Source organism: Podarcis vaucheri, assembly GCF_965113315.1.
Source record: "Podarcis vaucheri genome assembly, chromosome: 9".
Lineage (NCBI taxonomy): Eukaryota > Metazoa > Chordata > Lepidosauria > Squamata > Lacertidae > Podarcis > Podarcis vaucheri.
In genome coordinates, this window is record NC_138767.1 from 30,842,337 (window position 1) to 30,866,909 (window position 24,573).

At 40.4% G+C, this 24,573-nt stretch overlaps 1 protein-coding gene across 1 annotated transcript in view; it reads left to right on the forward strand.

The window, feature by feature from the left end:
* The window catches only part of LOC309541070 (uncharacterized protein), a gene marked incomplete at its 3' end in the record, with an annotated part of 74,225 nt that overhangs the window by 22,201 nt on the left and 27,451 nt on the right, over nt 1-24,573 (forward strand). Inside the window, exons 2-4 of the mRNA XM_082238479.1 lie at nt 5,644-5,760; nt 9,343-9,448; nt 17,240-17,346. Coding sequence (XP_082094605.1) covers nt 17,257-17,346 — 90 coding nt within the window. The 5' untranslated portion in view covers nt 5,644-5,760; nt 9,343-9,448; nt 17,240-17,256. The remainder of the gene's footprint in view (nt 1-5,643; nt 5,761-9,342; nt 9,449-17,239; nt 17,347-24,573) is intronic.

Sequence of the window (24,573 nt, forward strand, 5' to 3'; positions counted from 1 at the left end):
CCCATATATAGAATCGAAAAGGAAAGGAAATATTAAAAACAAAAACAAAACAAAACATGTTAAAAAGGGCTCTGCACTCCTCCGGGTCCTCCTGGGCAGTAGCAGCATCAATGGCAACAACCATCCTTGTGAGGCCCCACCCTGGGCCAGATATTGAGAAGCAAAGCAGCTAGTAAGCTTGATCTTTATTGATCTGTTGCAACAGGGTACTCCCCTCACACGCAGGAGAGGAAGAGGACCCAGAACAATGGCCTGCAAGGCCTTATAAAGACTTTTGAAATTCCCATTCTCTAGATCAAGACCACCCCCAGAAACATTATGCATACATCACAGAAGGGGTGTAACCTAAGACTACCCCTCAGATACATCCCACCTACATCACAGAAATTTAAATGTTGTTTTTCTCCTGTCACAGTTTATCTCCTGTCTGGCAAGTTGCTTGATTGGATTTCTGGGAAGCCTGGCCATTCTTTTGTAGTGGTAAAATACTTATTTCCTGGGCCAGGTCACAGGCTCACACCTTATTCATATCTTTGAGACAGGATTTGTGAGGAAGAGACAATGGGGAGGCTTTTCCATTTTTACCATGCAGAGAAACATTTGCTCAGTTTAGGAATCAAAATGGTTCCAGGTTGGCTTTCCTGTGTTGATCTATGTATGTGCAGTTATGAACATTACCATATATCTAAGACCATAAAATTCCTATCACAATACTCATTGTGTGAATTGTAAGTTAGACATGGCCCCTAGGAAGGTGGTTTTTACCCTTGAAGCTAATAGCAAAGAAACAGTAAATGGTCAAAAGAGGTGTTCACCTAGAAGTTTGAGCTTATTAGGTAATTTAACCACTAATACTAACTGCTCAACCTTTCACCACTGGTTTTAAAACAGGTTTAAAACAAACACAACAGCCAAGAAAATTAACAGAAAAATTACAGTCACCCGAATGACAACAAAAAGAGTACAGATAAAATCAGTCAACAGTAAGAACAAAGTATTAGAAAAATAAGTTTTCAGAAAGTTGCAATATGGATCCCTAGGACAGGGAATTCCAAAGGAGGCTGCGATGGAGGAAGTCCTCTCTTGCATTTCTGCCAGCCACACCCAAGGATGGAGGATAAATAAGTTCATTTTTTCACCTTGAGTAAACTGAAGTAATTATCTGGTCCTGAATTAGATCAGAATGAAACTATTAATTGGATCACAAACTTCTCTGAATTTTGCAATGCAGTTTGGGTCTTCCCCCACAATCTTATTTTTCCATGTATATATTTTTTGGAGTTAGTGCACTGGAAATCATTCAAAAATGTACACTTCAGGGGCAGAATGCACATAATAAGTATACAATTTAAATGTGAATTTTTATGCATTTTTAAAACAAAGATCTGCCAAGAATGGGATTGATGGGATCTATTATTGAGACATACACAGATGATGTGGAATGGGAATAGGATGATCCAATCATCCCTCAGATGGGGGTGGGCATGCAAAAGTGCCTCCCTCAGTGACCTCAGTGTGTGGAAGGGATTGTGGATTCTGTCCCTGCCTAAGCTTCTGTAAAAAGAGTTGTGCTTCCAAGGTGTTAGAATTTGGGCAGAAACAAGCATATAGAAGCAGGATTCCAATCAATTGTTCCAACATGATCATCTCATCAGTCTGGTCTACTCTTCTTTTTGTCACAAGCTTAAAAAATGCTTTCTCTTATTTTATTTATATGTTAATTTTATCAGTTGATTTGTATGATTAATTGACTAAGTTTTCTTCAGCTGGGTGACTACTAACTAATGACTGGGCTGAGGTTCACAAGCAAGCATAGTATACACAACAAGACTGATTAGACCTGACAGGCACCAAGTTCAGAGCTGTAGGGAAGAATGACAGCATAAAATGAGGAGGAAATCATTTGTGACATGCCCTTCACTTAACTTATTGGCATGTCATTTCCAGCCTAAAGTATATGACGGATCTGAAGCATTATTTTAGAAGACATCCCTCCCCTTCCTTTGCTTAGAGAAAGAGGTATTGTTAATTATAGCTTAATTTCACTTATGTCAGGGCCAAGGAAATTCTGGTACAGATTCACATTCAATGCAGATCAGGCATTAAAGTTCACATAGTCTCTTGTACAACAACAAGTGAAACCTGCAACAAAATGTTGCAGGGCATCCTCACCCGCAATTAGGTGTTCTGTGCAGGATTCCAGATATTCCAGATTTTCCTTCCTTCCAAGCAGGGTATTTTTCTTCCCACCCCATTTTTGTCCTAGGTGACATTTAATATTTTATGGTGGCTCAACATGCTCAGTCTTCATGGGGCTGGATATATTTTTGGAGCAGGGAGATGTCCTCATAGATTTTTTTTTTTAAAAAAAGATTTTTGGACTTCTGCAAACCTCAGTCTCCACCTTGACTCTAATCCTGTCAGCAGTCAACACCTGAGTTTGTTACTATCTTTGATTGCAGATCTTAAGTAGTGCCTGAATTAGTTGATTTTGGACCTGTGAATGTATACTTGATTTCAATATGTTCTGTAGGAATTAGAGGATCAGACGTAGCAATCCTTTGGGCCTGTCATGTAAACTACAAGTTTGGATCTAGATCTATATTCACATTGCTCTGGGGCAGGTGTGTTCTTAGAGCATGAATATAGGTTGAAATCCTCTCATCTTCCTAAGCTTGTCCATGCAGATTAAAAGTTTAATTTGCTCTAATCATACACACAACAATATGTGGTCACACTTAGTCATACACTGTGTGTGTGTGTGTGTGTGTGTGTGTGTATGGGCAGCATGTTCAAAAATAGTATAAATATTATGGAATGCAAACTATTGTACTTTGGGAACACCCATCACCTCTGGCATTGGCAAGAACTGCGTTACATAAACAGTTATGCAATTTAAAAAATAGATTAATTTAGGGGCAACAGAAAGGCACATGTTGAAAAAGTACCTTCCAGAGTTGGAAATTTCTGCAGTTCTAGAACTTTGGAACACACTGTTTAGATTGGTCTCTGTGTGTGCAAGTGTGTCTTTGCTGTGTGGGGAAGGCAGGACTGGCATGCGCAAGCAGAAATAGTGCACAATTCACTACTAAGTAAACTCATTCCTCTGTGCCTCTACAGGGCATTTACAGAGCAGGAATTATACTGGCTGGTTGACAGTAGGAACTTGACTAAGTCTGGTGTGCCAGCAGATCTTGGAGGTGATCTGACATTGGGCTTATTATGCAAGCATGTCAGGAAGAAGGATGCCAGCATATAATTATGCTGGCACTGCCTCAACTCTGGTGCAACTTCACTGATACAGAAGCCTTAAATGGTGATAATGGGATCATGGTGGGGAGGAGCAGCCCTTTCCAAACATGGCTTTATTGGTATCTTAAACCATGGCTTCCCAATTTGTTGGGGCAGGGGGAGGCAATGGGCATATTTGGAATTTGAAGAAAGTGTCCATGGTGCCAATCACACAATGGCTGCTGTGGAGCGTGTGTGTCAATGGCTGCTGTTGCGGTGTGGCGTAACCCAAAATGGCTGCCACATCTAATAGAGCAGAGAAAGAGATAGGGTCGCAAAATGATGTGGGCATGCCTCTCCTGACCCTGCTCTGGACAACAGTGCTTGCTCAAAGGCAGAAAGTCTTTGCACCTTTACTCTGTTCAGAGTGGAAGGAAGGCTATTGAATCCTGACATCCAATGAAATGGGGCTACAGGAGTGGGGGCTGTGTTCAATACAGGAGAGACCAAGCAAGTGAAAACAGGAGCTGAGCAGGAACATTGTGCATTGTGAGTTTTTGAGGGCATCTCTACTGAGATGTATGTGCATGGTAGGCCTGCAGATTTGATGGTAGACCTGCTATTATATTAAGCATAGCCAGGCAGGATGCAGGGTTAAGATTGCAGCCAGTGTCATTTAGAAGAGAATCAAATGTTGAGTCTAATGGCAAAAAACTGTGATCAATGCAAATCTCCCTCCCCCCCGCCCCACCTTAGCTGTCAAAACAAATAAATTTCTGAAAGTGGAATGTACATACTGAAAGCTACCCTTAGGTTGTCTGTCTCATATACTGATTAGCTACATGAGAATTTGCTAAAGTAATTACCTCCTAGTAGTTGGCAATTACCATGGCAACCTCACCATCACAAGATAAATTCAGCCGTTAATGAAAGCACCACTACCAATGTGTCAACTCTGAAACATACATTATATGCCTTAAAAAAGAAAAAAGAAGAACCTTTGAACAAAAGCCTTTCCTGACTAAATTGGAGAAACAGGTAGGCAGCATATTCATGCAAACTGTAGGACGGCCCTGAATCAGACAAGAGAATGGATGACTTTCATCCCCCCCCCTTCACTTTTCTGAACCCAGAATCTCTGACAGGTTAACAAAAAGTATCTTATTTCAACTCACACAATTGTACCTAATACTTACCAAAAGTGGTTTTAACCAAGAGACAAGTTAAATTTGCAGTGATTTAAGACAATTTATTTGTTCCATCTGAATATTGTGCAAAAATGTAGGTCTTTCAAATACTGCTCTTCAAATCTTACGTTCAGTTCTGCACATTTACAGTTCGGTTTGCGATATTCTTTAAAAAAAACTCCCCATGAAAACTAGTGCAAATTCCTCCTTATATACATGCATAGCCTCTTGGGCTTGCCGATCGGTTCTAATCTACGCAACAGGGTAATTTTCACTAACGTGCATGTTAAGACAAATTTTACCCCAGTATGTGCATTTTTGTACACATTGCTTGGTTGGAGAACAGCACTGCAAAATTTGGAGAAATACGAATTTCAATAGATGGTTTTGTTTTTGTTCTCATTTTGCATCAGAAAGTGAAAATGAGGTAGGTTTGCCTTTAAATGTGACCTGAATCAAATTTCTCCCCAGCCGCTACTCAGAACAAACCTGTGAGCTAAGTTAGGCAGAGAGAAAGTGATTGTGAGGCCCAAGCTTTTTGGTTAAATGTGAATTTTTTGTGGTTTCCCTGCCTTCTTATCACTCATCCTTGCCTCTCCTTTCTGCTTGATGCACCAGCTCCTAGCAGCCTTGGAAAAGGCCCAATTTGCCCCGGGATTCAGGCCTTGGCCAAATTCAGGCCTTGGCACAATTTTAATAGATCCATGATAGATATGGATTGTGACTAATGTGCTGTGTAAACTACTTCCCAAACCAAAGGTGGGAGTGTACTGAATCCAGAGTAAATGGTTGTGTGTACACAGCCTCTGTATTCTTTCCGAAGGTCTTACTTTCCAGATATGAAGAAGTCTTTAATGTTTTCCAAAGAAACATGTTTCTTCAGGTTGATACAGTGAGCAAATTATGATGTTGCCTGCAGTGTTTCTTTTCCAATGAAGCTGCCTGTGGGCAAATGTTGGCGGGGTGCACATAAGAGGAGTAAACAAATATTTACACTCCTTTTACTATTTGCAGGAATAAGGTGTGGAGTATGTACCTAGCTTTGCCATGACTCCATTGTTTACAGTGAACTCCATTGTTTACAATGGAGAACTGATGGAGGCCAAAGGTACAGCCTTGTTTCACTGGGGGGGGGGAGGGATTTGGAGAAACTGTGAAGTCACAAAACATGCATTTTGCGGTATAATACTATGACATGCCCCTCATTTCTCCACATGCTTTCCAGGAACCCAAGATTACTGCCACCAGGTTTAGTTTCCCTTGGATAAGAGAGAGCTGGAAGCCTATCCTGTCTTTGCAATTTTTCTTTCATTTACAAATATACAGTCAGAGCCTACTGGAAGTAAGTAGATCAATAATAATAATAATAATAATAATAATAATAATAAATCTCTATGTGGGACAAGAAGCTACAGTTAGAACTGGATATGGAACAACTGATTGGTTCAAAATTGGGAAAGGAGTACGACAAAGCTGTATATTGTCTCCCTGCTTATTTAATTTATATGCAGAATTCATCATGCGAAAGGCTGGGCTGGATGAATCCCTAGCCAGAATTAAGATTGCCGGAAGAAATATCAACAACCTCAGATATGCAGATGACACAACATTGATGGCAGAAAGTGAGGAGGAATTAAAGAACCTTTTATTGAGGGTGAAAGAGGAGAGTGGAAAATATGGTCTGAAGCTTAACATCAAAAAAACGAAGATTATGGCCACTGGTCCCATCACCTCCTGGCAAATAGAAGGTGAAGAAATGGAGGCAGTGATAGATTTTACTTTCTTGGGCTCCGTGATCACTGCAGATGGTGACAGCAGCCACGAAATTAAAAGACGCCTGCTTCTTGGGAGAAAAGCAATGACAAACCTAGACAGCATCTTAAAAAGTAGAGACATCACCTTGCCAACAAAGGTCCGTATAGTAAAAGCTATGGTTTTCCCAGTAGTGATGTATGGACGTGAGAGCTGGACCATAAATAAGGCTGATTGCCGAAGAATTGATGCTTTTGAATTATGGTGCTGGAGGAGACTCTTGAGAGTCCCATGGACTGCAAGAAGATCAAACCTATCCATTCTTAAGGAAATCAGCCCTGAGTGCTCACTGGAAGGACAGATCCTGAAGCTGAGGCTCCAATACTTTGGCCACCTCATGAGAAGAGAAGACTCCCTGGAAAAGACCCTGATGTTGGGAAAGATGGAGGGCACAAGGAGAAGGGGACGACAGAGGACGAGATGGTTGGACAGCATGAGTTTGACCAAACTGCGGGAGGTGGTAGAATACAGGACTACCTGGCGTGCTCTGGTCCATGGGATCACGAAGAGTCGGACACGACTAAACAACTAAACAACAACAACAATAATAAATAGGCAGCAAACCAACAGGTTGTGTTTGTGGTTCTCAAAACAACAGCATAGATCTTTAGGGGGGCACCCTCAAGTCCATTTGCTTCCAGTCAAGCTAAACTCCTCCCTCTCCCCACAGTCTCATTTCATGCCTCTTTAGGTTCACCTTATGTGATCGATAATATTCTAAAGATTATGGTCGTCTAGAAATATTGGCCAAAATTGGCCCAAGCCAAAAGCTGGGGTGGAGAATATTTTTCAGCCTGAGGGCCAAATCCCCTTATGACAACCTTCCAAGGGCCATAGTGTATTTCAGTCGTGGTGCGGCCAGAGGTAAAAGTAGGCAGCATCAAGGATGTGACTCTTGTGTTTTTATAGTGGCATACATTTCAACCACACAAAACTCAGGGCTTTCTCTGCATATCTTCCTCTACCACCATCCTCCATCCAAGCAAGGAAGAAGCATTATCACAGTTCAAGGACATATTCTAGCCAGGCAAGAACACTTCAGGTTGTACAACAAGTCCACTGATGAGTGTGACCTGGAAGGAGCAGCTAGAGAGACATGTGGGGCACATTTGGCCCCCAGGCCTCAGATTCTCCACCCTATAAGCCCTTTTAACATATCTGTGTGTGCATGTAAGTGATATAATTCCTTTTTAAAGCAACGCAATAACAAAGGCCCAAAAGCATAAAACTACCTCATCACAATGTTATTGAAATTAAACTATTTGTTGTGGAGATTCAGAAATATCAATCTTTTCCACCCTTACTAAATACAACTCATGCATGGGAAATCAATTATTCAGCCACATGGCTAAATTAATCACAGAAGGGAGCAGTCAAAAGCAGTGTTTGCTATAGCGTACGATATAATGTTACACAATTACCCAGGTGTACCACAGTGGCTTTTCACTCAACACCTATGCGTATTACCCAGACACTGCCAGACACAGGATGCTAAACGAGATGAACGGGTTGATATGGCACCTCCATTGTTAACTAGATGTTTGGAAATTAAAACTCTTCATAGAAGTGCACGCCTTAAAAACCTAACATGAACCACACATCTTAAAAGCTAGTACCATTCCGTGTTAGTTGTTTGTAAGTATTTTAACAAAAGAATGCCCTCAGAATGCATGAAACTACTGTTTCACCACTTGAACACAACTGAAAAGCAAAGTATAGGAAAGCATGATGATTAACTCTGCTGAAGCAATTAGAAAGGTCTGCAGCTTGGTGGTAGAGTGTGTGCTTCACATACAAAAGGCCCCGTGTCCAGACTTTGACATTTCCAGCTGAGAGTTGGAAATCTCTCTCTCTAAAACCCTGGAGAACTGCTACCATTCAGTGTAGGCAAAACTAAGTTAGATAGTTGGTTAATCTGACTTGGTTTAAGGAAGGTCTCTAGATACTGACAAATGTGCACACAAGCCCTTGGAATGGAATGATGCTAAATAAATTTATGAAATTGTGCTTTTGCAAATAAACAATTTGGAGCCATGGGACTGGAAAAGAGAACTTCGTGGGGTGGGGGGTGGGGGAAGAGATGCAAAAAAGGGAACAAAGAACAAAACACCCACAGACATTTGCTTGCTTTCCTCTTTAGTTTCCAGAGTTCACAGCAATACAAGAACTTACTTGGGATGTAGGATGTGGGAAGGGATGTAATTTAAAGCTATTATACTTAGTGAAACAGTGCTTAGTGAGAACTGCAGGATTTAAAAATACTACTGTTTTTGTTGATGCTGTTGTCGTCATCAACATTGGCTTTGTTCATGTAATTTATCTAACACACATCAATACTTCTAAATGAAATGTTTGCATTTCTATGAAAATCTTTGCCCGGGCATTCAAAGATGAAAGCAGTGAGACTTACTGCAACTAAATAAAGTTTTTTCTCTCCCCCCCCTTTCCCCCTTATTGCATGGGGACAATCTATACAGGCTTCCATGCCACAGTAGTCAGTATTGTGCATGGGCATGAATAGCCACAGCTTGAATTTGCAGGATGCCAAAGGCTGTGAAAAAATATACCTTTCCCAAAGGAATTTAAACAAGTGTGACTGAATGAAAAGCTCAAGAATTTGCCTTTCACAAAACTTCCTGTCCAGTGTCCAAAAGGTTTCCTGCCTGCTTTGCATTCAGACATATAAATCCAGTCTAGCTGAATTCAAGGTATATAAAATGCAGGCAGTTCTCCTGTTATGGGTAGGATCTCTTGGCGGATATAAACTGTCACAATCAATCAAAGTCTACTGAAAAGGCTGCATTCCAGGTGGCATGCATAAGTTTGGTTGGAATCCCAATCTTTCTAGTACTAGGACTTTATACGTGAGAATCGCTTCTTGCATTAAAAGCAATTGTGCATGGTATGAACAATGCAACTGCTTGAAAAGTATAGGATTCTGCAGATGAAGTAAATGCAAATGTGAAGGGCCAGATCTATAGCAACTGTCTATAAATTTCCTTCCATGTAATGAATGGTAACATGGTGACTAAATTGATTGTTTGAAGCATGCACTAAATGATTTAGAGATCATCGTTGTCTTATGATATTCTGTTTCATGTTTATTTTCTAGGGGAAAGAAAAAAAACTTGGACAAAGGCCAAGGGATAATTCAGCAAGTTTCTTAACTAATGAGCACAATGGCATTGGTCAAGGACGTTCAAATTTCATTGATTTTGGTGAGAGAAAATAAGCATGTACTTATTTGCTTTACCTAAGCAGAAATCTAGCATGTGAAGGAAATGACTAGACTATAACCCTTGACTCTAATATGCTATCTATGATCACATCATGGCAATCCACTGTATAAAAGTTGACCTAAGCCAAAAGTCCTTTTGCACATGTTTGGCATGTGTGTGGTTTCAACACATGGCAGAGGAGTTTGCTGCCCTTGCCCTGACTTCTGTAGCCCTATTCAGGCATTCATAACAGCGCTTAAATGAACCCACAAGGACAGAGAAGATGTGTGAATGTGCTAGCTCAGACCCTTACACAACTTAAAGGATGATGGTCTGCAGTGGGGAAGCCTCATGTAGTTGTGGAGGTACTTGCACATTTTGGAACCCTGATTTTTCATGCAAAATATGTGCATGGCCCTGCCTACCCCACAATCCAATATCATTGCTGTTTTCTAAAGCCATTTCACCATATTTGACTAAAGGATTAAAAACAGCCCTGCTGGGTGTCTATGGGAGGCCCCAAGAAGCAGAACATGAAGACAACACCACTCTTTTTCATTTGCAGATCTCCAAAAAAACCCTCACTCCCGTTTCTCTCTCTTTTTGCTATTTGCACATGCTAAAAGACTTGTATGTGGGAACTACTGTTAATTTGTTGGTGACACACAAATACTGCACATAGTCATTCCTTTTCTGAGCATTCTGGTTTTTTTTAAAAAAGCTAAAATGCTTGGGCAATTTTTCAGTTTATTTACTTACTTATTTAGTTGCAGCATTTATGTTGGAAGTCCAATAACATCATTCTCTGAGTGACTCACAAAGATAACAGAGACATGGACTGAGGACAAATGCAATCCAAAAGACAGAATGTTGGACCTGGAGATGAATTGAATGCTTGCCCAGCCAGGAAATCACAAAGCAGCATTGGGCATGTCACTCTTTGACCTTGCCATTAAGAATTTCCACTTTGTGGGTTTGTTTAGTTTAGAACAGGGATGGGAAGACTGTGACCCTCCAAATGCTATGGGCCTCAGACAGCATGCTCAGTGTCTAACAATATCTGTGGTGTGTGGCAGGGCAGGGGAGACAAATTCCCTACCCTTAGGATAGAATATCCGTTTATTCTTTTTGTGAGAATGAGACTGATACAGACGGAAACTTTTAAGCTTTTAAATCTAATCAATCAATCAATTAAGGAATTTTCACACCAAGCACACTTCCAAGCAATAAAATACGATATACTTGCATATTATCAGGCCCCATTGGGAACTTAAAATTTTCCACTGATTCTCCTTCAATGAACTGATTCTATTTGAGCAGTGCTGTTGTTGTTGTTGTTTAGTTGTTTAGTCGTGTCCGACTCTTTGTGACCGCATGGACCAGAGTATGCCAGGCACTCCTGTCTTCCACTGCCTCCCGCAGCTTGGTCAAGCTCATGTTTGTAGCTTCGAGAACACTGTTCAACCATCTTGTCCTCTGCTGTCCCCTTCTCCTTGTGCCCTCAAACTTCCCCAGTGCTAGCTGAGTCTTTTTAGCTTGGATGGTCTTAGCGCTGAGCTGAAACATTTTTACCTCCAGCAGCTACAAACAGCTCCCCATATCCCACAAATTTTGCATCCAGTCGGGGGGGGGGGGAGGGGAACATGCTCCCTTTACAAGATGCACCTTTATGTTGGGATGCACACTGCAGAGGAATGGCAACCTGATTTAGGAATGTATTTGGATTGACATCTGGATACACATCCAAATGCAGGTGCCATTGTAGACACAGGAAGGCAAGAAGCTGCCTTATACCAGATGAATCCGTTGGTCTACTGAGCTCGGTGTTGTCTACACTGATTGACAGTAACTCTCTAGTGTTTCCAGTCCTACTGGCAACGGCTGGAGATTGAAATTGCGACCATCTGCATACAAAACAAATGCTGTACCACTGAGCTCTTCCCCTGCATTGAACTATCATCATATCACATATTTGGATGTGCATCCACAGAGAACGTTGGCCCCAGGGCCGTCTTTAGCATATGAGCCACCAGGGTGCAAAGATCCACCCAGCGCCCCCCAAATTTAGTTTAGCTGCCCCCCGATGAGAGTAGGATTGCCATACACCTGGAATTTCCCAGACATAGGCTGTATCCGGTTCTCGAATGGCAGCCCATGTCAGTAGTGTAGAAATCTTGATTTTCTTTTGATTGTTTCACAAAAAAGCTCAACACTTTTCACTTTTTGAAATATGGCAACCCTAGACAGGAGTCCAGTAGCATCTGAAGGACCACAAGTTTCCCATCCTTGACCTATATTATTGCAAGCACCAGAAACAATGGCTGCACATGGGTATGCAAAGATGTGCAAAAGAGTGAAAGGTGAAAGTGGGCTTGTGAGTATTTTTGTAGCCCCTGAAATGATTACCTTTAGAGAAAATCAAATGTCACATACCGGTAAATGTAGAACCCAGATTTTACTCTCAGTAGCCAATTGCTATATTCATAGTTCCCTGCCATTATCTTCTGGCACCTTTTGAAATTACGAAAGCTACTGGCATCCTTTCTTATTATGAGGAAAGGTTTACATCCACTTTTCCCCTCTACTGCGAGAAAAAGAAAGAATGAACTGAAATTATAATGTACTCTCATGCAATTTGGCTCTTAAAACTGTTCACTTTATCCTATGGGGGCATCATGCTAAGTACTTTCAAAAATCGAACGGGATATGCTATAGCTCAGAGCCCAACATTTAATGATTATTCATTCAACCAAAGAAACACTTTCCTAAAAATCCTGTCTGAGGTAGTTTGTAACCAAGACTCTGGTCATCTGGAAAATCGCTAATGGAGAAATGGACAGGTATAGGGAGAATCTGTTTTCTTACCCTTCCTTGCATTACTTAATTTCAAGGGATTTTATTCCACAGCCTTTTCTTTCCAGCTTGTTAATGCTTTGCATTTTGGAATGTGATCCTGATGGTTATTAATGCTCTATATCTCCCCCCCCCAGTTATGCATTAAGCATCTGGAATCCATATGGAACCTTTACTTATTTAATTTAGTGGAGGCATCTTCAGATAAGAACAGGGAAGGGAACTGGGCTGACTGCAGGACCAGGAAGAGTCAATTGGCAGTCCTGGAAAAAGGACAAGGGTGCTCATCAATGGTTCCTCTTCATCCTGGAGAAGAGTGACTAGTGGGGTGCCACAGGGTTCTGTCTTGGGCCCGGTCTTATTCAACATCTTTATCAACGACTTGGATGATGGACTCAAGGGCATCCTGATCAAATTTGCAGATGACACCAAACTGGGAGGGGTGGCTAACACCCCAGAGGACAGGATCACACTTCAAAACGACCTTGACAGATTAGAGAACTGGGCAAAAACAAACAAGATGAATTTTAACAGGGAGAAATGTAAAGTATTGCACTTGGGCAAAAAAAATGAGAGGCACAAATACAAGATGGGTGACACCTGGCTTGAGAGCAGTACATGTGAAAAGGATCTAGGAGTCTTGGTTGACCACAAACTTGACATGAGCCAACAGTGTGACGCGGCAGCTTAAAAAGCCAATGCAATTCTGGGCTGCATCAATAGGAGTATAGCATCTAGATCAAGGGAAGTAATCGTGCCACTGTATTCTGCTCTGGTCAGACCACACCTGGAGTACTGTGTCCAGTTCTGGGCACCACAATTCAAGAAGGACACTGACAAACTGGAACGTGTCCAGAGGAGGGCAACCAAAATGGTCAAAGGCCTGGAAACGATGCCTTATGAGGAACGGCTAAGGGAGCTGGGCATGTTTAGCCTGGAGAAGAGGAGGTTAAGGGGTGATATGATAGCCATGTTCAAATATATCAAAGGATGTCACATAGAGGAGGGAGAAAGGTTGTTTTCTGCTGCTCTGGAGAAGCGGACACGGAGCAATGGATCCAAACTACAAGAAAGAAGATTCCACCTAAACATTAGGAAGAACCTCCTGACAGTAAGAGCTGTTTGACAGTGGAATTTGCTGCCAAGGAGTGTGGTGGAGTCTCCTTCTTTGGAAGTCTTTAAGCAGAGGCTTGACAACCATATGTCAGGAGTGCTCTGATGGTGTTTCCTGCTTGGCAGGGGGTTGGACTCGATGGCCCTTGTGGTCTCTTCCAACTCTATGATTCTATGATTCTATGACTCATCTTACTTGTCCTCAGGGACCTAAGAATCTAGCCTCCTCAGCCACCTAGGTTTTCAAGCATTATTCTTGGCCTAGGCCCTCAGTTTTAGAATGGTGGGGGACTTAAAGTTGCCCTTCATCCATCCTTGGAGTCTGAAGTCTATCTGCTATTACAAGAGAACACAAAGCTTGGGGGCAGGATATTATAAGCTTTCAAAAAAACAACAACACCTCAATAAAGATACCACTCCTCCACAAAAAGGTCAATGACACAAGGAAATAACAGGGGTATCCTGGAAGATTATAGACAGTGGCTATGAGAGTTGAATTCATTTAAAGTAGGCTAGGTGTTCCCTTACCACCTCTTTTCCTATCTTGGGCTGCAGTTCCCTCCTTGCATCAGTTATTCTGTTATCATCAGGTTGTACACTGCCTTCCTTTTGGGTGAAGACAGAGGCAAAGTCGAGTAGTTCCACCTTCTCTCTTCTCATCCAATAGCATTTCTCTATCTTCTCAATATTAGGCTGAGAGACTATGAATGGCCCAAGGTCATTCAGAGAGCATCAAGCTGGAGTAGGAATTTGAACCCTGGCTTCCTAGTTCCTAATCTATCAGCTTCACCACTACACTGGATCTTTAATAACACATACACAGAATAATTGTATTTTCAGAAGTATATCATGGACATGTTTGTACAGCAGAAGGAGGGCATTTTAGTCAATATGGTACATTTTTGTTTTCTTGCAACTTCCAAAGTCAATTTTACATACAAGTTACCCATTCAGATCACTGTTTAAGTACCTTTTTCAGTGAGAGTGAGTAAGAGAAGAGCTACACTCTCAGACTGTTATGGCTTCTTCCTTTCATGAATTTAAATGAATTTCAGATTCCAGCTCAGTATCAAGCAAGTGTATGAGTATGTTCCACATCTTCCTGAAAATGGCAAAATAAATTTGCTGTTGAAACTGATGAGAGAAAAAAAGGGCCTGACAGACTGAATCTGGGCATCCTTTCCTGGCTTTCCCCTTGCCAAATCATGATCACTGAAAAAGCAATTCCTTCCCTCCTTGAATAAATGCCATAGAGCTGTTCCAACAAGAACAGCCACATAGACCACAGAGGAGGAGGAGGAGCGCTTATGTTCAATAGCTTAGAACTTGTGTGCCTTAGAAAACAATGCATGCTGAAGAAAATTAGCTGATAGAACAAATAATAACACTTCATGGAACTGGGGACATGGATAGTCATCATGTGATAATTATAATATCCATTGATGGCTGGCATGTGTGAATGTGCAATTACAAATAAAACAGCACTGACAGAATATTCACATCATCTCAGTTGTTTCCAGTGGGTCAGTTCATATATTTAGCTTCCAGTTCTCTATTTACAGTGATCAAATGTAGACAGTTCAAGTGATGTACATGCATGTGTGTAATACTCCTAGTCTACATCTATTTGTGAGGAGCTTTCTACATTCTGCAAAAGAGGGTGGAAGAAAGAGTGAAAGTGAAATGATATGTATTTACTCTTGGAGGTGTACAGATCAACTCCGTAGGGAGGTGGTGCCCTGCCTGTATTTGGAGCATGTGCTATTGGCCTTAGAATGCAATCTTAACTCCATTTACCTTGCAGTAAGCCCCAACGAATTCATTGGGACTTCCAAGGAGACATGGTGACACTTGCAATGGAAGTTACATTTTAACTTACTTTTAAACTTTTGATAGTGTGTATTGGCTTTCTCTCCTGAATCATCAGGAGTAGTTCTATCAGAAACTCACTGTGAGTGTGAATAAGAGGTTTGGATAATAATAAATCACAGAATGGATGGTACAGCTTTCTAGTTGGGGGTTGGACAATAGGACCTTCTGTTTCCTTTCAGCACTATCATTCTATAACTCTCTAACACCATCAATATGTTGTTACATCCTTAAGTATTTATGTTTTCAGAACAGGGGAAAAACATATTATGCTTTCAGAGTTGCAGGTTTGCTGTCTGTGTAGCAGTAGACATCCCTTGAGAATCTACCCATTGTGAATATTTGCCAGTGTGAATTCAACAAGGGGTGATGAAACTCTCAATTCACATGCTTGAGTAGCTGACTAATAAAGAAAACGGAGGAAATTACACAACTTGTGTTCTCACGCAAAAGGAGGGCATCAGAAGTACTTCAGTCTTGAAAACAATACGGTGGTTGTTCCCACTATACCAAGGAGAGAGGAAGAAGCAATGTGTTTAAGCTTCAGGAAAGTGTACGTAGCTGAAGCAGGAGAAAATGACTTCCTAACCATATGAACAGTTCAGTAACAAAACAGTCTGTCTAGGCAGGTTGTGAAATCTCCATTCTGTGAGGTTTTCAGGGCATGTACTAAATAGATATGGATTGTGGATAATTTGGATTTATGATATCGTGATTTGGGGCAGAGTGGCAGAAGGAAGAGATGGATCAATTTACCTATGGAAGCTCTTTATAATTTGGAATAATTCCTTAGGCTACAGCCTGGAATTCTGGCAACTGGATTCTTGGATAAATGAGTATGGGCTTCTAGACAGTCATTCATCTGATACAGTTCTCTTCAGAATACAGATTGGTCTCAGAATAAAAAAATACAAACATATTTTATAGTTTTACTGTTGTGGCTTTGGAAATAATTTTATACTGATTTTATACCAATCTCATACATTTGGGGGTTCTATTTGGGGAAATTGGGTTGGGTTGGGTTTCCTTGCTGTACTGCTGTTTGCCACCTTGGGTGGACATGGTGCAGAAAGACAACTTATAAATACTGGTTATAGGTAGGTAGCCATGTTGGTCTTCTGTAGTCGAAACAAAATAAAAAAATTCCTTCCAGTAGCACCTTAGAGAATACACTTCAGATACACTTCTTCAGGTATCTGAAGAAGTGTGCATGCACATGAAAGCTAATACCAATAACAAACTTAGTTGGTCTCTAAGGTGCTACTGGAAGGAATTTTTAAATTATAAATACTGAAAATAAATACCCGTATATTTCGCTCTATAAGACACACCAGACCACAAGACGCACCTAGTTTTTGGAGGAGGAAAACAAGAAAAAAAAAATCTGAATCTCAGAAGCCAGAACAGCAAGAGGGATCGCTGCACAGTGAAAGCAGCGATCTCTCTTGCTGTTCTGGCTTCTGGGATAGCTGTGCAGCCTGCATTTGCTCCATAAGACGCACACACATTTCCCCTTACTTTTTAGGAGGGAAAAAGTGAGTCTTATAGAGCAAAAAAAAATAAAATAAAAAGGTAAATGAAAATAACAGAGGATCAGATTTTGCCTAGCCTTTTCCCTGTCATGCTTGCATTCTGTATTCAAGAATATTTTACTGATGAAGGGAAACACTCCAACATGTGATCCCCGACACAGAACTGGATTCAGAAGGGGCCTAGTCCCAGGAGGGTCCCCCCCCCCTTGCGATGCTGGAGATAAGTTATAGGAAACAAAATATGAAAGCTAACGCTGTTTTAGCTGGGGAGATCTCATCATGGTGCTCTTTAGTAAGCCAAGAGAAAAATAGAAATGTGCAAACGCCAGCATTTTACAAAGCTATTCTATCCTTCCTCTTCTTTTTCATGAATGGTGACACTGAAGCTCGTACCAATACTGTGTTGACGTGTTCAATTTGTCAGGTGTCGAGGCTGCCTTGATGGAAATGGTGGAAGACAAGCTGAGCTACCTCAGGCATAGAAAACAGCCCCTCTCTAATTTTATTGGCTTTGAGGAGAGGAGTTTCTGGGTAAGTGATCTTTTTGTCAAACGTGTGCAATACAAGAAACAAGCATCTAAGACAGCTGAAGGACACAGGAGATGTTGCTGCCCACAAAGGTAGGAAAGGAAGGGAGATAATTAAGAAAAAGAAGAAGAGTTTGGATTTGATATCCCGCTTTATCACTACCCGAAGGCGTCTCAAAGCAGCTAACATTCTCCTTTCCCTTCCTCCCCCACAACAAACACTCTGTGAGGTGAGTGGGGCTGAGAGACTTCAGAGAAGTTCTTATCCACTAAATCAAATGCCACTAGTGTTTTTTAAAACAGCAAGAAGCAAAAGGGGGAAAGACCACAGCTCAGGTAGAGCACCTGCCCTGCAGGTACAAGGTCCCAGGTTCAGTCCCCAGCATCTCCAGATAGGACTAGGAAAAGCACCTGCAGGAAACCTTGGAATATTACTTCCTGTCACAGTAGACAGTATTGGGCTAGATGGACCAATGGCCTTCACTTGTCTTAAGGAAGCTTCCTATGCTTTGAAAACCCATCAAAGATCACAGAAACCTGCAAATAAAATGGGAAAGTGGTAAAGGGTGGCTCCAAAGGTTAAAATTACAGTAGTAGTATAGCCGAACAATCCTGACAGATGGATGTTTCTTAGTTCTCACTTTGCTTTGGAAAGTGGAATTTAGGGAGGTTTACCTTTAAGTGCAAACCAAATCAAATTCTTCTCAATGTCTAATCATAAGGCAACAATTAAAAGGTGTAGTCTTTAAAGTTTTGAGGATGCCCGGGTTCAGCAATGACACCTTTAGGTAACAATCCTATGGAAAACTGCCCTGGGAGTGCGTCCCATTGAACTCATTAGGGGATCCTCATGAGCAGACATGTTCAGGACTATACTGTTAATGTAACTGAATATACTGATATAAAGTTTTAGAAAGCTATCCTTCTGAAATCTTTAGCCTTCTTACCATCATTAGGAGCATATATTTCATTTTCTTCTCTTTCTTCTTTCCCAAAGAAATCAAAGAAACCCTTGGCTGAGAAACTTGAAGATATTAGGTAGATATTGCAAAGGGAATAGAAACTTTTAAGAGGCTGTTAATTTTATGATGGCAACATAGCCTGTTAAATCTGAGGTAATACTTGACTCTTTGTTTTAGTCTTTTTTGTGTTTGTGAAATACTGTAATTTGAGGTAATTTTGTGACTGAGCATATTGTTGCCTTAAGGTAACAGAAGCTAGCTCTGCTTCCTTTATAGGGCTCGTGATTATGGACTTCCTGAGGAGAATTTTCTCTTATATGATAATAAATTTACCTTTGGATTTGTTCATTTTCTAATGAAATTTATTTATTTTTTATGGCCATAGGACCTGTGGCATTTGATGAGGTGAATTTCCTGTTATATGAAGATACATTTGATTTTGTATTTGTGCATTTGATAATGAAAAAAGAGAAGAAAAGTCTACAGAACCTGCAATATTTTGTTTTACTGAGCCTCTAAGGAAATATCGAGTGGCTATCGAGAATGGCTTTCTGTCTCCACACAATTTTTAGTCTGATGGTATAGAAATGCTATCACCAAAAGGATATTTTGATTGTCAAATCAGACCCTGCTCAGGGGGATATAGCGGCTTTGATTCTGGTGAATCTATGGCTGGTTCTTTTCTACCCCTGCCTTGCCACTGAAATGCTCTGATTTGGAGCCTTATGCAGGCTACCTTATGCAGGAAAGAAGTGGTAGCTTCCTAACCACTTGGACTTTGGGCAGGTACAGCAGGGGCATTTACAGCAGCAGAAGTCATCAGAGGTACATCTATGCTTAATCCTAACTCCCTGATCAGGGACTGCAGATCAGGGTTAGGATTTGGCTGAAGATATTTAGCACCTTACAACATCAACAATACTGAGTCTCTTGAACCATATCTATAAAGCCATTCAACACCAGCAAAGGCACATTACATCATCAAGAGGGCTTGCTGTTGCAGCTTGCAAGAACTGCAATTTCTGAATGACTATCTTCTGAAAAACTTTATCTTCACTTTGTGTTTTCTTTGTGACAGGCAAGAACTTTGTGGTTTACTACCTCAGACCCTCTGATCAGCAGGGGAAGGTCCAAACAGTGGTCCAGCCTTGAAGTTACCAGTGCCTGAACTGGTAAAGAAACAAAGCAAAATACTTTGTGAAGGCACATTATACATGGTGAATGATGTGAATCTTTGGTTTTCCCCCTTAGTCATGTTGCTCTCTCCCCACACCCCTTTCCACAAGCAAGACATTTTCTTCCATCTGGGTATAATGTAGGAGAAGAAAGAACTGGACCTGCTCTAAACCCCTAATTGTAGCACAGAGACTAATGAACTGCAAAGGTTTTTTGTTCCTAGTAACACTTGTAATAGTTGCCATTCAACTGCATTTTTAAAATCCAAATAAGAAACAGAAAGTATGCAACTTGACTATGGGTTTTGTGGTTTCCCTGTTGGAAATACTTTTTCACCCAGCATGAAATTATGCTATAAATTTAATTGCATAGGATGCAGCACAGACCAATAACTAAATAACATTCCGTGTTTAACCATCAATATGTTTGTCAAGCATGCAAAGAAATAAATAAATGGAGGTTGCCAAATTTGTGTCAATAACCCCCACCCCCATTTCTCATGACCTACACATGGTCCCATCCTAGTTGCAGGCTGTCATAGGGCGCAACAATCTTCACTGGCTTCCCCTCTCCTGCAGCTTCATGCCCCCTCCACTTCTGGCACCACCAAGAAAATGAAATCTGCACAGATGGGTCATTGCCTGCCTGCCTGCCTCCCTCCCTCTAATAAATAAAACAATAATAAATATAATTATTAGTTTATAACCCATTCTTCCTTCACACTGAAGCACAGATCAGCTTATAACACAATATACAATTTAAATACATATTTACAGAGAAAGAGAGAGTAATACATCCACTGTGAAAACAGAAACACTAAGCCCCAACTTCATCCAGCATCAATAATCAGCAGGTTCATTTCTTAAGGCCTGGAGAAACTGATACATCAGCTAAAATGAAGGAATATCGAATGATATGAGGTCATCTTGAGATAACACTATATAGGTGTGTCTTTCCATTCCAGATGCTGGCTTTTTATGGGAAGAAGATTCAACAAGATTTCCAAGAGAGAGGATCTGTTTGCAAAGTTTTGAGGCTGGCAAAGTTGTACAAATCACTTCCATGGAGTAATTCTGATCCATGTTCATCAGGAAAATCAACAAGTGTGTCTTCCAGTTTCATATTATTATTTTTGTAAAAGAATATTTTCAAAAACTTTGTGTGACTTGGTGTCCAGCGTCTTGCCCATTCATTTAAATGGGTCTTCTATGAGTATTACTTAGTTAGAAACCATCCCTACAAATTTAATGACAACTTCAATAGCCATATCCAGACATTTCCAACTAACGTGCAACTCTAGGGCAAAAGGCATATTTTTCCATCAACAGCTACCCAGAGACATGTAAACCAGTACAAATTTATTGCAATGTTCCAGTTCAGTTTATTTGTTGATATTATTCATTCCACTACTTTGGAGAAAAATAAAGCCAAAAGCTCTTCAAAAACGACGTTCATTCTGAAGAAACAGTAACATTATATATGACAGACTTACATTATATGCTTCTTGGCAACGGGTTCCCTCAGATATCCCAGACAAAAGTCACTTTCTTGTTTCAAATTGGTATGCAAAACATGAACTCTGCCCTGCTCAACAACACATCCGGCATGTATCAGATTAATCTTCGGCACAGTCTGTACATACAAAATAAACATCTATCAAACAAGACTATCCAGTCATTCTTGAAGGTATTGAGGCAGATAGAGAAGCTAAAATTCATCTACAGCACTTTTTGATGCTGCTGTTTATTCTTATCATGTTATTTGATGGTAAATCTCTCTTAGAGTGGAGAATGCATTGTGAAGTTTAATTCATGTATATCATCACTGTGTCTCCAGGGCTCCAATTGTCAGGAAAAAATGGCTCCTACCTCCTACCTCTCTTCTGCCCTACAGAGTATTGCTGCTCTTTCCAATAAAGTAACATTAATTTGGGGGATTCTCCTTTCATTTTTTTTCCAATGAAGCAAAACAGCTTTGCATTATTACTTACTTACTTACTTACACACACCACTCTATTCTTGATTTCATTTACATCTATTGGTAAAATTAAGCAATTTTATTTTATTTTTACTGTGATCTAAATATGCCACAGGGAAGCCCTAATTTCCACATTTTATATCACCCTTCTTATGGAGTGACATATAGAATGCCCCCAGCTTTATCCTCACAACAGCACTGTGTATTAGGTTAGGGTGAAAGAGTCATCCAGTGCTCTGATCTAGAGGAAGGATGGGCTATAAATATTCTGAAATTAATAAATAAGAATGGTCCAAGGTTTTCCAATAATCTACTCCAGAAACACATCAAACAAATCAAGCACCAGTTTTATGTTTGACAATGGTGCAAGATAAGCTTTAAATTTATCTTGGGTGCTATGCATGTTAATAGATTTTATAATGCCTTGGACCATATTTCCTAAGGCAATAGGTGACATGGCACATAATCCAGGCAGAGTTGGGTTTGTCCCATTTCCACTGATATCAAAAGAAAATTTTAACATAACTGGGGAGCATAAGTAAAATCCGTTTCTCCCATTTACAGTCATGGGGAAAAGAAAGTGCACCCTCTTTGAATTCTGTAGTTTTACATATGAAGACATAATAACAACCATCTGTTCCCTAGCAGGTAAATAAAACCTCAGATGAACAACAACACATGACATATTACTCTGTGTCATGATTCATTTAACAGAAATAAAGCCAAAATGGAAAACCCATTTGTGAAAAACTAAGTACACCTTATGATTCAAAAGCTTGTAGAACCACCTTTAGAAGCAATAGCATGAAGTACGGTAATTGTTTTCTGTAGGACTTTATCCATCTCTCATATTGTTGTGGAGGAATTTTGGCCCACTTTTCTTTACAACGTTGCTTCATTTCATTGAGGTTTGCTAGCATTTGTTTATGCACAGTTTTCTTTATGCACAGCATTTTAATTTGGGTTGAGGTCTGGATAGCGACTGGTTCTGTTCTTTTTCAGCCATTCTGTTGTAGATTCACTGGTGTACTTGGCATCCTTGTCCTGTTGCATGACCCAATTTCAGCCAAGCTACAGCTGTCGGGCAGATGGTCACACATTTGACTGCAGAAGACTTTATTACAGAGGAGTTCATGGTAGACTCAGTGACTGCCAGGTTCCCAGGTCCTGTGGCTGCAAAACAAACCCAAATCATCACTCGTCCACCACTGTGCTTGACAGTTGGTGTTAGGTGCTTGTGCTGATATGCTGTGTTTGATTTTTGCTAAACGTGGTACTGTGCATTAATGCCAGACACCTCCACTTTGTCTCATCTGTCCAAAGGACATTGTTCCAGAAGTCTTGTGGTTTGTTCAGATGCAACTGCAAACCAAAGCTGTGCTGCCATGTTCTTTTTAGAGAGACAAGGCTTTCTCCTGACAAACTTTCCAAACAAACCATACTTGTTCAGTCTTTTTCTAATTGTACTGTCATGAACTTTAACATTTAACATGCTAACTGAGGCTTGTAGAGCCTGAGACGTAAGTCTTGGTGTTTTTGTTTGCAGTTTCTCTGAGAATTGAATGGTCTGACCTTGGTGTGAATTTGCTGGGACGTCCACTCCTGAGAAGACTGGCAACTGTCTTGAATGTTTTCCACTTTTGAATAATCTTTCTCATTGTAGAATGATGGACCTAAAATTGGTTGGAAATGGCCTTAAAACCCTTCCCAGTTTCATGAACAGCAGCACTTGCTTCTCTAAGAGCATTGTGTTATCTTTCCTCTTTGGCATTGTGTTAAAGCACATCTGAATGCTCCAGACCAGAAAAACCCCCAAAACTTTGGCTTTTACAGAGGTGGGCACACTTGCAGATGATCAATTAAGCAAGGGCATTTGATTAGCAGCCCTTGTCTACTACTTAGCCTCTTAATTCCTATGGAAACAATATGGGTGTACTTAGTTTTTCACACATGATTTCTGCATCTTCACTTTATTTCTGTTTAAGAAATCATGACATGGTGTAATATGTCATTTGTTGTTCATCTGAGGTTATATTTACCTAATTTTAAGACCTGTTAAGGAACAAATGATTGCTATTATGTCCTGACATGCAGAACCGCAAAATTCAAAGAGGGTGCACTTTCTTTTTCCCATGACTATACACCCATATTTTAATTTTTTTTGGGGGGGGAATCAGTTTGTCATTTTAAACCCCTTCCTGTGATTAATCTATAGGTTAATTAGGCCGTTAAACCTCTTGTCAACAGTAGTGATAATATAAACAGCTGTGATCCAATCAGATTTGTGTATCTCATATGAATCTCAAATAGATGTTCCTTTAAAAACTGATTCAATTGGCTGCTGAGGAAGAGAGAAAGATTATGAAAGCATTATACACTTAAGAAATGCAGGATCACAAGAAAATATCAGAGCATGGATAAAAAAACCCAGCACTTCTGCTTTTAAGATAGTTTTTGGTCATGCTCTTTTTTGGGTTACATCCTTCCACTGTAAGGAATGACCCAAAAGTAGGCCAGTTCCTTTCAAAGTTCCTGCCCTGCTATCTCAAATGCCTTTCACTAGAAATGTCACACAGCTCAAACTTGGCAGGGTACACGCGAAGAATTCATTGTAACATTTCACTGCAGCCCATCCCAATGTCAGTATTTTAATCCTTTTTTGAACCAGTTGCCAATCAGAGTGTTAATCACGGGTGTGAGCGAGATCTTGCAGAAAGCACATATTTCTAGGAAATGAGTTGAGTACACATAATTCTGTGGGATCAAATCCTATATGAGCAATAGTTATAAAAATATAGCCAGAGTAGCCTGTGCAGGTCATTACTCAGCCTTTATTTAAAAGGAGAACAACCTTTATCTAAAAAGATTCCTGATTAAATTTTAAAAGTACAATTCTGGTGCAAGTCATGTGAAATGTTGACACTGTGAGGCTTTTTTATGTATGTATGTATGTATGTATGTATGTATTGTGGCATTTGTATACCATCCCATCATGTAAAGTTCTCTGGACAGTTTCCAATATAAAATAAATGCATAAAACCAGAAAATCAAAAACTACATAGATATAGGAAAAAAACAAAACTCACCACACCCACAAAGTTCAACATAGATCTGAA